This window comes from Peromyscus eremicus, chromosome 19, assembly GCF_949786415.1.
Source record: "Peromyscus eremicus chromosome 19, PerEre_H2_v1, whole genome shotgun sequence".
Lineage (NCBI taxonomy): Eukaryota > Metazoa > Chordata > Mammalia > Rodentia > Cricetidae > Peromyscus > Peromyscus eremicus.
Window position 1 is genome coordinate 34,327,771 of NC_081435.1, and position 18,440 is coordinate 34,346,210.

Here is an 18,440-nt window from a genome sequence, read left to right on the forward strand (position 1 = left end):
GCCATAGCAGCTTCTTTATTAATCACTGGTAGCAACACATATTCACTCCCAGCATACAGAAAGACCATCTCACAGCAATTATATAAAGTTATTTCTTCTGTTATTGAATGTTGGTTGGGTGAAAGGCATAGGTCTGGGAACTGTACAGGGAGTACAGCAGAACTAGACACAAGCTGTCCCTGGGGGACTCCAGCAGAAACCCTGTGTTTTGGGAATGATTGGTAATGACACCTGAGTACATATAAAGAAGTAAATGTTTAGGAAACTGGAGAATAAGAATAGGACCATATCAGAGAAATAACCTATGGAGAATTGACTTTTAAGACGAAATGAGACTTCTGGGCCAGGAATGGGGTGCCATCTGTTTGAGAGCCACAAGTTAAAGAATGCAGTTTATTTGAACAAGGTAAGTAGACAGGAATAAAGGGGGGACATGGACATTCCTGAGTTGGGAAACTGGAGGTAGGTTTCCTGTAATGGTAAGTGATGGATCTTTTCCCAGTAGGCCTAACAAATTCAGGCATGTTATTTGCCCCTCATACACTGTGGTGTAGCCTGAACTGCTGTACCCCATTCACTCTATTGTATAAAAACTGGAAAGGCACTTCTACCGTTAAGTAAGGTAGCTAAGGCTAGAGTGCTTCTCCAGCCAAAGGACCAGCAGAGACCAGTAGAAAGGTTAAGTAAGCTTTAAATAAAAGCACTCATGGGGGCAGGAGAGGTAGGCAGACCATGAAAGAACTGGCTGCCCAGCCTTGAGTACCTTACAGATTTGATTGCAGATTAAGGTGAAGTAAGAGTGACCATGAACCTTTGAATGTGGTCACTGTGCTCTGCCTTTGAGCCTATTGTACATATATTGTGGCAGGGAAAGTCCTACACCCAGTGTATGGGGTAAGACCTCAAGTCACGGACTGCAGTTGGAACCATCCCTTGTGCAAGATTGTGTGGTGACCACTTAAAACCAGTAAGGTAGCAGAGAGGTCATGGGGCTTAAGAACTCAGATATGTACCCTAAAGTGGAGAACACCAACTCAACGTCTCTACACTGTCCATGCACTAGGTAGCAGGAGAGAATACCAGGTGGCCTTTTTAAGTTCCTTGAGTACTGTCCTCTCAGAATGGAGTCACCTGAAGCATTTGCCTAGGAAGATGGCTCCACAGATTTTAATTAGCTGAAAGGACTGGGAACCTGAGCATCGGGAGAATGGAGACATGCTTCTGCCCTTGGTAAAACTGAACAGAGATAAGGAAACTTCCCATGCCAGTTTTAAAGACAACAGCACTATCAGGATGACTATTAATCCCAAATTGTGAGAATTACAATTTAGGGACATAATTTAACATTGTTTTTTTTGTGAAATAAAAACACAGTTTTGTGAATTTAGTGAACTTCAAATTTTTTCATTATACTTGGTATATATTACTCATTAAATGTTTGATTCTAGAATATCTCCAATTTCCCTAAAATAATAGCATTTTATTGTATAGCATAAAACTTTGGGAAATAAAATATATAAAGGTGTATTTTTGGAAGGCCCCATAACAAGCCCACAAGGGATATGAATGATGCTATTTATAAAGACAGAACTGATAACTACAATCTTTCCCCCATGCCTCTCAAAAACAACTTGCTTGGTGTTCCTGTTTTGGCAAGAGGTACCCATTTTGTTATTAAAAGAGGCATGACTTTGGGGTGCATATACCTTTGTAGCAGACACAAATTTGACTTTAACCTTTCCTGGGCACAGGCACCTTGAGATACATCAGTCTTCTCTTAGTATTGCTCTGTCCCTAATGTCTCCAGAACTGCCCCTGCGAAGTCTTCTCTGGCAGCACAAAATCTCATGTTTGCCTCCTTCAACTGCTTCCTTGATTAGGTTCCACTATTGATCTTGGTTTTGGAGAAGAAGTTCTAAACATCTTTTAATCTGTGCAGATGAAAGAAAGGTCTGTGTAATGAAATGCACATGGCTTCATTCTTCCTCTGCAATCTCACAGCATAACAACAGTCCATTCCTAAACTCAGGGAATCCCTTGTCTCTCCCATATAAGAACAAACTGTTTAATTGATCCAATTAAAGAGTGTTTACTTACATACATCGAGAAATCCACAAATCTTTGAGTAGCCTTCTTATGAGTGCTTTGGAACAATGCAGTGACTCTCCCTTGGGGACAGGCAAATTTCCATAGTGTGAGGCTGCTGGGCAGTCTTCTGGAGTAAGCGTCTAAGGAGTGAATTATAGCCTGTATCAACTCCTTAGGGACTTAGAGCAATATTTGGAGGCAAACTAGATGTAATGTGGAGAATGTCTGAATGAGATTATAGATTTGTAAAAGAAAATAACTTTATGAAAGGCTAGTTTCTTCAAGATGAAGTATGTTTGACAAATTTTGTCTTTGCTTTCTTTTCATTAGGGGAAGTATAATACTACTCAGGGACTTAGCCCAAAATGACTTCCTATTTCAGTGTTTATTCTCCTATTCCTTGGACATTTGCAGCACATATTTAAGTAAAATATGGGTTGATGGATTTCCCATGAGCATCTCCTATCTGCCTGTCTCCCCTTCTCATCTCTAGCCTTTAATAAAGTGTGACTAAGAAATACAATTTACAATCCTCTGAGGAAAGCACAGGGTCATCTGGGCATCATCTTGAATATTGCCTCTGGAGTACTATGCCTTTTGTTCTTTTTTATCTCTTGGTTTCCCTACCCTTGCGTTTATGACATTTTGATGGAACTTACACCTTCAAGTAGTTTCTTTTCATTTTGAAGTATAGTTGGTCTACATGCTAACACCTACAAAGACTTGTCAAAGTCCTGCTTGTTTTCTTCCCAAAGCTAATTGGCACTGATAAATTAGAGCATGTCATCATCCTCAGTGCTTACATTAGTCAAAACTCAAAATTAGGGTATAATTTAGAAGTTTTCAAAAAGCTGAATTTGTGCCGTGGGTCATATATTTTTAGAGACAAGGACATTAGACTAAACTTACATCTGTACTACTCTGGGCAGAAATAATATTATTCAACCACAAGGAGAGATTATTTTCTATAACATTTCTAATAGAAAGTCAAATAGCATTATCAAAAATTAGCCTATCCTTACCTGAATTGCTTATTGTGAATTGATGACACAGAGCCTTGCCTATAATATCCAGCTGTGTTTACAATATTAGACACAGGTTATTATGGAATTCCTAAAATAGGGAGAGCTTGGATACTGCTAGATTTCAGGAAGAAATTAAACATTGGGATTGGGGACTCTGTCTCAGTCATAGTGTGCTTGCCTGACATGCTGAAGGTCTTTGGTTTGATTCCCAATATAATACATTCATATTCTCTCTCTCTCTCTCTCTCTCTCTCTCTCTCTCTCTCTCTCTCTCTCTCTCTCTCTCTCTCTCTCTGTGTGTGTGTGTGTGTGTGTCCTCTCTCTTCCTCTCAGCACCCCCTAGATATTATGTTTAAAACATAAAATAACTTAACAGAAGTCACACCACTTTTTTTTAAAGACAAAAACATTAAGGTTGTAATTACAGATTCTCCCCCTTAGAAGAATAATTCTCTACTCTTCCTCCATTTGAGGAAACACTGAGGAACTGAAGATTTCCTGTTTGGAATGTTTTCATAAACAATAGAATGAATTCTAACTAGTTTCCTACTTTCCATTGAAGGTGGTAGGCAAATACACTGTCAGGTTTTAGTGCCTCGAGTTTTTGTTTCTATCTCCAGTTTTACAACAGAATTGACCATTTTACTTAGCACTTATTCTTCCTCCCAGTTTCTGTCTATACAGGTGAATGTAACACACCTCAAAAGCTATGTATTTTCTTTTACTCATGAATGTATGATTGTTTCAAGAGGAACCATGGTGATAACGGTATTTTTCACTGTTACCAGAAAGGTCATTCATGTATTAACTTTCACTTCCCTACTTCTGTAATATGATTCTTCTTGGTCATTCAGCCCTTTAGACAATGGATGAATGAATTTTGAGACATAATTGCCTTTAAATATAGGTTAATATCTGTCCCTTCAAAGGTGTGGGCTGTAAGTGGTTTTTTAATAAAGATCTATTGAACCTTAGACTGAAGAAAAAATAACCACAGTGAGGTCTCCAGGTGACTTGGATTTCTTCTTTCTCACTAGCAATTCCATGTAAGGATTTCCCAGTTCATAACAATTTGAAAAGACCACACTAATTAATATTTTTTTTAACTATTTGGGAAGTAAAAAGAAATGTCAGTCCAGAAAAGAGCCTCTGTAACATTTTGCCTTTTACTCCAGAGCACTAGATAGTATATTCCACGAGAACACTAGATAGTAATTCCATGAGAACTAGATAGTAATCCCACTGGTACGCTAAATAGTAATTCCAGAAAACTAGATGGTAATTCCATGAGCATCAAATTGGTTGGCTGTCTTGGGTGTCAGTTGGGTGAGCACCCTCTGAACTCAGTTCAAAGGCATTCTGAACTAGAACAATGAATTAGCTTCAGGTCACGTTGAATCCAATCACATAATGCCCAATAACTATAGTGTATGTTTAAATTCATGTAGCAGTGCATTTTATGCATATAGAAAAGGAGAATTCTAGGCTTTTTCAGTAAGAAAACTAAATTCCTGCTCAATTCCCTAACCGGAAGTCTAGTTCTTCCTAGAATTATTACCTCACAGATAAATCACAGGAATTTTGTTTTTTTTTACAAGGAATGCGGCAGCTGATTTCTTCCATCTAAGGAGTTGTTGTGACCTGCCAACACATAACACCATCTCAATTTTCTAACCCTGCAACCTTTTAGTTTTCAGACACACGCTTAACTCTGTAAGTGTCTGAGCTCACCCTGGCACTCTTTCCAATAAGGAGCTTTAAATGCAGAGTGACTCAGTGCTGACGGCCACTTTGATACACTACTTCCTTCTTTCCAGCCCAAGATTACAAGCATGAGTTGACCTAGCAAATTACAGAGATGGGTTCCTAGTCCTGTGGGCTTCATCTCAGACTAAAACACTGCCCCCCCCCACACACACCCATGCATACACCCTTCCTTAGAAGGACACTTGAAATGGGCATCTGACCTCCGGTGGCAATGCCAACTTGATTTGAAGAAAATCAGGGAAGGACATTTTTGATAGAGGGAATTATTTTCATGACCCGAGGAAGTCCTGTAACACTCTAATGGGTTGTAATATTAAACCTGAGTGATTTGGAGAGTTTTATTTGCCAAAATTGATTGTTTTACATATTTATTATGAGAGCATTATTCTTTGTGTCAGGCAAGGGCAGTAAAATGTATTTATGTTTAACAATTGAATCAGTCCACCTCAGAAATACAAAGACAGGTGACAATGTCAAGTATGTGTTTACCTTCTTCCTGAAGAACTGACATATGAAATGATACATGAAAAGAAAAGGAAAGGGCTAAAAAGATGCCTCCATGTTCTTATAGAAGAGTTGGGTTCAATGCCCAGCACCCACATGGTGGCTTAGAACCCTCTGTAACTCCAGTTCCAGAGCATCTGATAACTTCTGACCTGTGCAGGCACCTGGCATGCACATGGTACACCGACATACGTGCAGACAGAACACTCAGACACATAAAATAAATTAACCTTTGAGTGGTTCTACTCATTTCTAGGTTAAACATGACATTTAAGAAGTATATTTTTGGTAAATCTTGATTATCATTGAATGCTCTAAATTGGCTATTAAAACGCTGTTTGCACTCTAATGAACTATTATACAAACCACACAAGGTTAATTTGAGCCTGAAATACTTTGACCATTAGTGGTTTTATCAGGCCATTCACCATAGCGGTAGGGATTCTGGAATTAAAAATAAAAATAATGCAGAGGGCCTAGTCCAGCACTGATGCAGGGGCTTGGCCCTGCCTCTATTGAATGTACCAGTCTCTGCAGACTACCTATGGGAGACCTTGCCTTGTTTGAGGAGGGAATGGAGGTGGATTTGGTGGGAGGGGGGAAAGAGGGAGGAGAAGGGGGATCTGTGATTAGTATGTAAAATGAATAAAAAAATTCCTTAATAAAAATAATGAATCCCATTATTAAGTTGGGTTTTTGGAAGATGACTTTTTATAAGCTATAATTAAAATCTTTCTGCAGTGCTCTATCAAAGGAGCTTCATTTTTTTATGGCTGTGTCTTTAAGTTAAGAAAATTTCATCCCAAAGAAGTGTTTCAAGATGGTTCCTGGAAGTGCTTACAGAATCCACCATCACTAGGTGACCTGAAATGAAAATGTCATGCTGTTGAATTTTTTGAGCATTAATTGAGGAATGGTCTTGGGGAGGTAGACATCTTCAACTTCTCTTGCATCCTAGATGTCAGAACAGCTGCTACTTCTGTTGTCTAATTGAGGACAGAGTGGGGAAGCTATCACTCTCATCTGTCACCAGTGAGCACCCTCCATGTGTTGGGGATGAATTAGAACTTATGCTAGCTCCCAGTTCAGTTTTATCTGGCTCATGGTTGGGATCGTTAGTACTGCTTCTCATGTCTTGCTTTTTCTTAAACAAGTTGACTCTGCCCCATTTAGCATTTACTTTGTTAGATGAAGAGATGATAAATTATGTAAGAAAAGAAAACTTACACTCTTATTTTTAATACATGGGTTCAGAAACACACAGTCTTCAGGTTAGTTTTTAGGTAACCGAAAGGCAAGTTAGTGATTTGCTTTGTGGTTTTTGTTTTGTTTTGTTTTTGTTTTTCATTTCTGTTTTTAATGAAAGAAAATGGGAGAAAAGAAGCCAAGATTTATTCCCTAACTTTGGTGAAAAGACCATGACTCATCGTATTAAAGGCATGCAGGGATCTTCATTCCAGAGAGGAACATATGTTAGTCCCAACTGTTTCGACATGGGTTGTGGTGGTGACAAGGCACTGGAGGAAATGTACAAACCACACTTCCATTCTTACGTTATGAAACGGAATCGCCCTGAAATAGACACTGGGTAGACAGCAGCAATGTGCCATTCCCTCAGTTACTACTGCCATTCACCTGCTGCCGGGAATTCTCCCCCAACTCCAAAAACTTTCTGACATGAACAATTCTGTTTTGCATAACTCCAAAATTTAAACAAAGTTTTTTAAAACATAATTCTACACACACACAATTTTATACATATCAAATCCTCTTATATTAAGAATGTAGATGGGTCTCAAGCTTATAGTTTCCCTAATTAAAACAACACTGAAACGTAAGGAGAAAATGGCTTTGTATTCAACTAGAAGGTTTCCTTTTTTTCCTCCTTTATTTCTGATTTTATTTATTTTATCTTATTTTACTTTTGGCTTTTTATCACTGGGTCTCTCTCAAATACTCAGGTCAACCTCCAACTTACTATGTAGCTGAGGATGACCTTGAACTCCTGTTCCTCCTGCCTCCCCAAGCACCAGGATTCCTGGTATGACCACCATACTCGACTTCAATAAATGGATCCTTAGTGCCTCTTTGGGGACAGTTTACAAGCATACAGTTAGGATAATGGAATGAGAAGTGTAGGTAACAGTTGAAAGATTACACAAATTATTGGATTCGCTTGCTTCTCTCCTTTGTTCCCAAGGTACTCATTGCAAAGCACAGTCTTCGGTGAGTGAGAGAGCACTCATCAAGAAATGGGCCATCAACAGGAAGAGTAAAGCCCAGAATAAGCACAAGGAAAAATTGCTTCCCAAGGCTCTTGATGCCAGTGATTTTCCACTCCTATTAGGATTTTGATTTCTTTCCAGAAGGATCTCAGCAGTAGCCACCTGCCCAGGGAGAAAAAAATTTCATTGTCTTGTGCCAACTGCCCTCTCATGGCTGGCAGTAGCAGTTTGGAGCCCCTCAGTTTTCATGTTTTCGGCTTATTAAAGAACCCTGACTGCCCCCAGTGAGGAGCAAAAGGGAGCAAATCAGCAGCAGGTGCCTGTGTTGGTCTAGCAAGTACTAGCCTGGGCAGAGGTGGGAGCAGGTGGCTAGCAAGTCGTCAGCCCATCATTGTCGGACGGAGTTGTTTAGACTTTGTGGCTAAAGTTTAAAAGCCAACAGCAAAGGTGCAGATGTTCCTTCCCTGAGTCTGTTCCTTTCTTTCATCAGGATCTAGTGCTAAAAGCACTTTAATTGCCTTCACGGAGCACAGTGTATTTTGGCATCGTCTTACCTCAGTCTTTTGTGTTTCTAATATCTTCACAAGTGAAATATCTTGAAGAGCTTTCACTCTTTTTAAGGTTAAGTGAAGTTTGCTATATTTTGTTCATAGCCTCCTTCATCTAAAGCACAGACTGTCAGGGAATCATACACTGCAGGACTGAGTAGATTGCAGATGTCATGTCTCAATGGTGTGGTTCTTACAAAATCTCTAAGTGAATCTAGTTCCTGATCAAGGCTGCGAACTATTGATTTCAAAGTTACACCAGTAATAGCGCTGGAGTCAAGGCTCAATGGTTAAGTGTGTGTACTGTTTTTGCTGAGGACCTCAGTGAAGTTCGAAGCAAACATATGGCATATGCATTAAAAAAAAATCAGCTGGGTGGTGGTGGCACCCAGGTGGATTTCTGTGAGTTCAAGGCCAGCCTGGTCCACAGAGCTAGTTCAAGGACAGCCAGGGCAACACAAAGAAACCCTATCTCAAAAAACAAACAAAAACCAAGTTAAACCAGTTATTAAATAAGAGTAGTGATGATTTATTTGATACTTATCCATCATGCTCAATAGATGAGCCTTCATACTTTGAGTTTACCTAATAAAATGAGACATTCATTTTGAAATATAATGTATGTATCATGCAGAAATGATTGCATGTGATACTGATAGATATCATGGTGTGGGGTTAAGGGGATGAAATGGAATCAAAGCTAATCTAGGTGCACAACTGAATTGTAACTTAACTCGGATTTCAATGGGTCTTAAAAGCCAAGGACTAACTATACAATGTCCAGGTCTTTCTGTGATTATAGCCCTTCCTTTCTGGTGATGCCACTTTCTTCACATGACTAGGTAAAAGAGGATTATCAAACACTCTGTAAATTGATGTAAAGAGTATCTGCTCATCAGGGCCATATCTCTGTGACTGTAATTATTGGACTATAACAAGGTGAATAAGCAGATTTATATTTAATTTTCCTCCTCTTTTTCTTGCAATAGCTCGTTTTCAGGGAGCCCCACCCCCACTCCCATTCCCATTCATTCTTTGGTTCCACAACTCAGTTCTAAGTCATATTTATTAATTCAAATAAAAATGAAAACATTCTGTAAACTTATAACAAAATATCTGTAAATTGAATTTACTAAGGCTTTTATAACTAATTGTAAGACTAGGTATTTTCTTAAAGCATAAATTTATTTCACTTTTTAAATGTTTGATTATTTATGCAGAATGTATATTGTTCATACAAGCTGCTGATTTCTTTCTTTCATTTTTTTAGATTATAATATATCATTTCTCTGTTTCCTTTTCTCCCTCCAAAACCTCCCAAATACCCCCTTCTCTCTTTTAAATTCATGGCCTCTTTTTTCATTAGTTGTTGTTGTATGCATATATGTGTATATTCCTAAATATTACCTGCTCAGACTCTATAATGTTACTTGTATATGTGTTTTCGGGGCTGACCATGTGGTGTTGGATAACTAATTGTTGTGTTCTTCCCTGGGGAAGATGATTTCTCCCACTCACAACATTCCTTGACTGCCTGTAATTATTTTTTCTGTATGGTTGAGGCCTTGCCTTTCCCATATCGACTTTGGCATGCCTATTGTTGTGTCCTCATTCAGATCAAGTTTAGATAGTCATGTTCGTGAGACTTTATGGATGTAGCTTCTCACAGTACTAGGAGATACAGTCTCATATCCAACTCCCTGATCCTCTATCTCTTACAGTCTTTCTGCCTCTTCTTCCACAATGTTCTCTGGGCCTTAGATGCATGAGTTGTTTTGTAGATATATCCATTAGGACTGGACTCCACAAGTCTGTATTTTGATAGTTTGTGGTTTACTGTAGTGATCTTCATCTGTTGCAAAGAGGAGTTTCCTTGATGAGGGGTGAGGATACACTTATCTGTGGGTGTAAGAACCAATGTTTAAATTGCTGTTAAGAACATGCTTATTTAGTTAAATGAAAGTTATAGGTTCTCCTCTAAGATCCATAACTTTACTAGTCCTATGTAGTTGGTTAGGTTTCTAGTTAAGGAAAACATGCACAATTTCCCTTTTGTTTAGTGTGTTTTAAGTCCAAATAGAGAGCTGTGGGTTACTGCCAAGGTATTGCCACTACCATACCCTTAGGTTATTATGCCATGCTAGTCATTGTTGTGGCTCATATGTGTCATAGCTGGGTAGGACTGTTGGTTGCTTCCCTCCTTTGGAAACTTGCATGCTTCTGATACCATGAAAACTGGTCCTCAGGGAAGAGACATTGAGATGAGTTCCAGCTTAGGGGCCTCTGGTTTCTTCAGCAACAAGGACTTAACTTACACCTCTAGAGGCCACCCACCAAGGGTAGTAACAATAGCCTGTAATATTTTGGGAGTCTCTCAGAAAACCCTAACAACTCAAAAGAGGGCTTTTCATATATAGTGTTGTGATATTTGATAAATGGTCTTTGGATGAATGGATGAGAAATTTTCATTTAAACTGTATTTAAGTTTTGTTTTTTTAGGTAGTTAACAGTATGGTCCCTTATGACTTTTTCAGACATCCTTCCTGTTGTTTTACCCTTCTGTATTTATCTTCATTCCCCCTCCTTAATTAGAACCCTCCTCTTAGAGCCTCCTGTTGTTTCTCAATTTGTCAATCAGATTGCTTATACCGAGTTATTCCCCTTTCTCTTGATTCCCCCACTCACCTATCACAGCAATGGTCCCTGTCTTAGGTAGGGTTTGTGTTGCTGTGATGAAGCACCATGACCAAAGCAACTTGAGGAGGGAAAGGGATTGTTTGGCTTATATGTCCATATCACTGTTCATCATTGAAAAAAGTCAAGACAGAAACTCAAATAGGGCAGAAACCTGGAGACAGGAACTGATGCAGAGGCCATGGAGGGGCCTCTATTCCACCAGTTTTGGAAGTCTCATGGACAACCCTAACCAACAACTCAAAAGAGGGCTTCTCATGCCTGGTGTTGTGGTTTGCTTACTGGCTTGCTCAATCTGCTTTCTTATAGAACCCAGGACCACCAGCCCAGGATTGGCACCATCCATCATGGGCTGGGCTATCCCCCATCAATCACTAATTAAGAAAATGCCTTACAAACCTGGCTAGAGCTTATGGAGACATTTTCTTGAGGGGCCCTCCTCTCAGATGGCTTTAGCTTGTGTCCAGTTGACATAAAACTAGCCAGCACAGACTCAGGGTTTTTTTTCCTGTTTTCCACTGTTAGTCTTTAGATGAGAGTACATATCTGTAATAAGTGGGAGCTTCCAGTGGGAGAAAAACTATGTGATGCTTTTCTTTCTGAATCTGAGTTACCTCATGAAATAGGATCTTTCTAGTTCCATCCATCCATACACCTGCAAGGTTGATGGTTTCATTTTTCTTTACAGCTGAATAGTATTCAGTTGTGTGTGTATACAGTATTTTCATAATCCAGTCACTGGTTGAAGGACATTTAGGCTGTTTCCATTTCCTGGCTATTGTGAATAGAGCAGCAGTGAACATGGCTGAGCGCAGAGGAGTAGGAGGTTGAATCCTTGGGCAGATGCCAAGGAGTGGTGTAGCTGGGTCCTATGGTAGACTTATTTTTTGTTTTTTTTTTGAGAATTCTCCACACTGACTTCTAGAATGGCTGCACCAGTTTAGAATCCCAACAATAGCAAATGAGAGTTGCCTTCCCCCACATTCCCTCCAGCATTTGTTGTCACTTATTTGGTGATTTTTACCATTCTGACTTTTGGTGATAAAATCTCAAAGTTGTTATGATTTGCATTTTCCTAATTCCCAAGGAGCTTTTATTTATAATTTTAGCCATTTTTTTCTATATTTGAGAACTCTCTGTTCAGGCCCTGAGACCATTTTTTGAGTGAGTATTATTATTATTATTATTATTATTTGTTTTTTTAAGTTCTTTATGTATTCTGGATATTAATCCTCTGTCATATGTCTAGCTAGCAAAGATTCTTTTCCATTCTTGTGGGAGTCTGTGGGAGACCAGCTCCGACTTCTCCCACCTATCAAAGGGTTCTTGTGTGGAGGAGAAAGGAATGAGGAAATATTAGGTAGAAAGATAGACCTAGATGATGCAGAGAAAGACAGAGACACAAGATAGCTTCAGGAGGGCCCTGAGTCAGTACCCAGCCATGCCCAGAGCTTTATTCAAAAGGGCTTTTTATAATATGCCAAGGGGAGAGGCAAAAGACCTCCCCCTTGCAAGATCAAAGCACACTGTACAGCCAATTGTAGACCCTTCAAAACATCTGGTAAACATGTCTGTGGCCAACTCATCCCTTTATGCAGCCCTGCTGGGTAAAGCAAGCTCAGATTCTCTGACCTTGAGTAAGGTCTCACTAGGAAGCCTGTATGGATCTCCACACATTCTATAGACTTCCTTTTCACCTGGTTGATTGTTAAGTTCAGCTGATGTATTGATGTATGCTGTCAGTTAGTTCTGATGTTTCCCTGTCTGTTGGATAAAGTGGGTATTGAAATTGCTACTGTTAGTGGGTTGATATTAATCTGTGTCTTTAAATCCAGTGATACATTTTTCTAATGAAAAAGGTGCACCAAAGTTTGGTGTATCTATGTTTAAGATAGTAATGTTTTCTTGGTTAACTAGTCACTTGATTAGAATGAAGTGTCCCTCTAGATCTCTTCTGATTAGTTTTTGTTTGAAGTGTTTTGTCAGATATTAGGATAGCAACACCTACCTGATTCATGGTTCCATTTGATTGGAGTACTGTTGTCCATCCTTTTAGTCTAAGGAGGTGCCTCTCTTTAAAGCCAAGGTATGTGTCTTGTAGACAATAGATCAATGGATTTTGTTCCTTGATCCCTTCAATCAGCTTGTATCTTTTGATAGACAGTTGAGGCCTTTGATATTAAGATGTATTGAATTGTGTTACTTGTGGTCTTTGTGCTGTTGATTTCTGGTAGTATTAATTGTATTCTTAGTGGTACTTTGTGTTTTCATAATTATGGCCTCATACTTCTTCCACTGTCTTTCTACTATAATAATTCCTCTCTTCAGCCAAAAAATATTGCTTCTTGTATTTTCTTTAGGTTTGATTTGTTGAATATAAAGATTTTTAGGCTATTTATATCTTAGTTTTTTTCTCTCCTCCAATTATGGCACATAATTTTGGTGGTTTTATTAGTCTAGGGTGGTTGTCATTGGTTTATAGTCTTTTAGACTTGGAATACGTTATTCCAGCCTCTTCAGGTTTTCAGTTGAGAGATCAGCTGTTATTCTGATGGGTTTTCCTTTATGTGGCTTCTGTTTTGTTTTGTTTCTCTTGCAGCTATCAACACACTCTTTGTTCCTTATACTTAGTGTTTTAACTATGATGTGCCATGGAGATTATCTTTTCTGGTCTTGTCTATTTGGTGTTCTGTGGACTTCTTGTATCTATATTAGTGTGTGTTGCCTTAATTTGAGTAGGTGTGTAGATATTGTTGAAGAGCTGGTCTATGTCTTTGACTTGGGGTTCTTATCTGTCATCTCTGCATATAATTCTAAGATTAGGGGGGAGGGGTCATGGTATCTTACATATCCTGTATGTTTCTTTCCTATGTTTTATTAAGTTTTTCATATTCCTTGCTTATTTGGACTAGATCTTCTACTTTATCTTCAAGTCCTAATAGTCTATCTTCTGCTTGGTTCACTCTACTTATAAGACTTCCGTTGAGTTTTCAATTCCATCTTCATTTCATGTTGAGTCCTCTTCAACGTTTCTGTCTCCTTATTGGATTCTGTCCTCGGGTCCTGGATTGTCCTCATCGTCTCCATCACCCTTGTGTTTGTGTTTTCTTGGGCATCATTCAGGCATTTAGTTTATTCTCCTTAATTTCATTGATTTGTTTCTTTGTACTATCCTTAAACTTCTTGGGTTATTTGAGGAAGTTTATGATTGTTCTTTTAAATTCTGTGTCCTGGGGTTCATCTAGGCAATTGTCATGACAACCTGGTAGGTTTAAAACAGAAGATACTGGCTTGATCTTTCATATTTTGTAGTTTTACACAGAGTTCTAGGCATGTGGAAAGGATGATATTGATATGTTTTTGGGACACACAGAGGACATGTGAGTAAATTGAGGCCTAGAGATTGGAAATGCTAAGTGTTGAATCCCATCAGATAGACAGAGGGGACTGGGCTAGTGTACAGGATGTACATTCTCATCCATGCCTAGGTATAGGTGTAAAGATGAATCTGACTGGGTGGAAAGGTTGGATGTGGCATGGGTAGGGCCTGTGGTTTGGGGTAGAGAGGTCCTGGAAGAAGTCTAGAGAATGCTTCTGGTAAAGGCATGGGAGGCAAGATGAGGCCAGGGCACTGGATGTGGCCATGGCTTGATCTGGTAGACTGGGGAGAAGGCCTGGATGAGGAGGGCCAGGGAGACCCACAGGGCTAGACTCTGGAGAATGGTGTGAGAGATCTGACTTGATGGAGAGTTTAGATGCTGCACAGATGGGATCTATGAATGATGGTAGGTATGACAGTCCAGGATAGACCCTGGAGAAGAATGTGGGGAGTTTGGCTGAGTAGAATGATTGAGTGCAGCACCAACTATTGATTCTAAATAACACAAAAAGCAAAACCAGTCACTGAAACTCCAAATATTCTGAGATAACCTCTTCTCACAAATGGACTTCATTCCAGTTTATTTTTATTTATTTATTTTTCTTTCCCAGTGCGATCCATTTAGAAATAAAAGTGAGGTCATTATGTAACTTGCCTTTTAAACATTGTGTTCTATCTTTAAATGTTTTTCAAATAAATTTTAGCTGTGAATGTGGCCCAACATAAAACTATAAGCTTTCTTAAAACTCTGTGAGGGGTGTGTGTGTTTAACTCAATGGTGGGCAGTAAGTTACATAACCATTATTCTTCAGTATTATCCATTTAAGATGATGACTGGCACATTTTGAAGCCACCAAGTTGTCATTTTAATGTGAGATTTTTAAGCCTGTTGGTAATGAGGAAAAGAATACTACCTTGTACAAATTTGAGACTAGCTTCAACTATATATCCTAGGAGCCCTCTACCATTTGGCAAAAATAAGGAAATGTTACTAGAAGCAAGTTGAGGTTCAAGTGTACAGGAAGATCCACAACCACAGTGTTGTGTCATCCTACTGTGTATGTGCCTCTTGCATGGATTCCTTAATGTACCTTGCCCTTTTCTTCCCTATTACTTGTGTATTGAGATTGGCGTAGGCACCTTATTCCTCTGTTGCCTCTCAAAACTGAGGTCATGTCAGGAGTTATGGCCTCCCTTCACGACCACTGCCATGACACCTTACTTACAAGGAGGTTTGCTGGGTCTCAGGCCCTTGAGGCGACTGCAGCATGGAACCTTGCATATGGTCCTGATCTGTTTCAGCAAAGATGTCACCCCCACTGTTCACAACTCAGGTTGAAGGCACCTTGACCATAGAAAGAGAGTCCTAGAATTCTTGAGGTGCCATACAGTGTCGCCTACACTGTTTTGTCTAAGATAAGCCAAATGGTCTATGATTTGAAAGGCAACATCATCGCTTCTCCAAATGAAGGCATCTCCTGGCTTTCTACACATCATGTCCTGTGTGGTCCAGGTTCGCGTCACTGCTGTCTTCAGTGACCTTGTCACTCCGATGCCACAGTCCCCATCCATGACAGTCTGCTGCTCTCACTCATTCTTCTTATGTAGCCACCCACTTGCCTGAAAGCCTGCTGGTCTCATCTCAGGAAAAGATTCTGAACTGTTAGTGTTTTTTTTTTTTTAATCTTCATTTCTAGTCCACGGACTTATGTTAATTTGTTTAATATGCTTATATAATTATAGGTGTATAACAGATTTCCTGTTTTTAAAGAAAATTTATGTCTGAAAATTCAGGAAGTTGGTTTTTAGCTATTTATTCCTTGTGGTAAAATCTTGTTTTATTCATTATTATGCTTTAGTGTTAAAAATAGGTAAACTGGGATTTTACACCTTAAAGGAACATTACTTACGATCGTTAACCACATACTTTTCTGTGATGTGTTGCTTATGAAAGACACTGAAAGTATCATTTGTTTTAGCTTGGGAAAATAAATGCATTTGATACAAAACAATGTATGTATGTGACTGGGATTAAAAAGTATGAATTAATTCTTGAGGTGCTCCTCTTTTTTTTTTTTTTTTTGCTTTTAGGGTGCAGGTTGCACAGCCCTGGTGGTAGCCGTCGTGGCAAGAAAGCTAGAACTTACCAAAGCAGAAAAGCATGTGCACAATTTCATGATGGATACTCAGCTGACCAAAAGAGTAAGTAGACACCCTCCCATCCTGCAAGAGGCTATCACTGTCTTGTTTGCACGTCAGGAAATGTGGTTTTTCACTAAAACTTCAGAAGCAGAGATGCCATAGATTGAAGATAGCAACACTCCTGGAACTGGCTCCATGCCTTCCATTTTGCAACTGGACTACCTAACCAGCTCAATTAGGAATCATTGTATATCCTTTGTATTTACATAAAAGTAGACCCCATAAATCTAGACAAGTAAGTATATCCAGCATTACAGCACAGTAACCCGTACTAGGTTGGGTAGAAAATAACACATTGTCTGTGAGAGATAGGAATTTTATGGTAAGATGGTTGGAGGAAATAGTGCTGAGCTTCTGTGTGTCTGTGTTCTAAACATGGGTGTTACAAACATAAAATGTCCTTTTTATGACTTATAGGTCATCACATATATATTAAAAATGCCATATCAGCCAGATGGAAGATCACCTTCCAATTATTAGAAGTAAACAAAGCAATAATCAGTGTTGAAAGAGCACCCACCTTGGCTATGTACAGGTGTGACCCATGTGTGAACTTCCTTCATTCTCAACAAGCTCATGAGGGAAGCCTTGTATGGCTATTTGATACAGTTTGGAAACCATGACACAGAAAGCTTCCACAGCCTGCTCACAGTCATAGCATCAAGGTTGAAAGCTAGAAAAGAAGAGAAATATTTTTATTAGACTAAGCTTTTAGCTTTTTCGATAGTCACTTGAAACATCAAAATACCAAAGTCAAAAATACCTAAAAAGGATCCTGTACCATCTTGTAGCAGTCTTCACTTCCCAAAGTAGAATTCCATCAAGCTGTTGTTGAGATAATGAAATGCATTGTCATTTGGTGAATCTGCCCACGAAAGAATCAATAGAATTTTTCAGACGAGGTTCCAACTTTCAGTATTTACCTTAGTCTTGATTTAGTTCTAAGTACAAAAGTGATCTTTTTAGCTAAACATGCTTGCAGTCCCAAATTGTCTCAAAGGGAAAAGATCAACTTGGGGCAGCCAAGCCAGCTTACTAGGACCCTGTGTCATAACAAATAATAGGCAACCTTGATTAGTATCTCCAATACAGCAGTCACTTTATTACAAATTCATATTTATACCGACTTATTTATGAAGGGGGAACATGAATTTCTGTAGCCTTGCTCATACTTCAGACCCTAGAGCTAACAGTACTTCCAAATATCTTTTTTTTATGTGTTATTATAGAGGGTACTACCTGTGCTGTGGAGGTATGTGGAAGTCAGAGAACAACACTATGGAGTCAGTTCTCTTCTGTCAACTTTATATAGGCTCCTAAGTTCAAACTCAGTTCGCCAGGCTTGCACAGGAAGCGTCTTTATCCACTGAGCCATCTCCCCACTCCTCTGCCCCAAATGGCTTTTATTTCTCCCAAGTTTCCTCTTACTTTTTTTTTTCAATTCCCATTTCCATTCTCAAAACTCATGAGTGAAGATTGGAGAAAAGATTGACAAGCTAGATGGGTACACCTCAGACTATATTTCTTTTCAAAGATCTAGAAACGGAAATACATTTCCATGTATTGTTATTAGGATGCAATTCAGGAGTGGTAGCATGCTCCTCTGTGTATCTCCTAGGGTTGGCCAATGAGGTTCTGTTTTGGCAGAGATTGTATTAGGATTCACAAGCTTTACCGTATTAAAGAAGGATTTCCATAAAGTCGTTTGTAACCCATGCTATTTTATCCTAAGCATTATACTTTTCTCAGGAATTAAATAAGCACTACAGTGGAGATGATGTTGCAGAGGGAGTCTTGTTGGCTTCTCAAATATTTTCTTACTAAAAGGCTGTCCGGGTTTCAAAAGTCACATTCAACAAGACACCCATGGGCTTTAATAATGTTATCTCGCTACTGCTTCTTAGAAGTGGAACTACTTTGCAATGGATGCTTACCTCAATCAGATACTTGGCACAGTATGTGAACACAGCCCTCCAATATTCATCTATTCAAGATGTTACGCAAAGTC

At 39.1% G+C, this 18,440-nt stretch overlaps 1 protein-coding gene across 1 annotated transcript in view; it reads left to right on the forward strand.

Moving 5' to 3' along the window:
• Kcnn2 (potassium calcium-activated channel subfamily N member 2) overlaps positions 1-18,440 on the forward strand; it is a 132,610-nt gene that overhangs the window by 98,550 nt on the left and 15,620 nt on the right. The window contains exon 5 of the mRNA XM_059246502.1: positions 16,322-16,432. Within this exon, the coding sequence (XP_059102485.1) occupies positions 16,322-16,432 (111 nt within the window). The remainder of the gene's footprint in view (positions 1-16,321; positions 16,433-18,440) is intronic.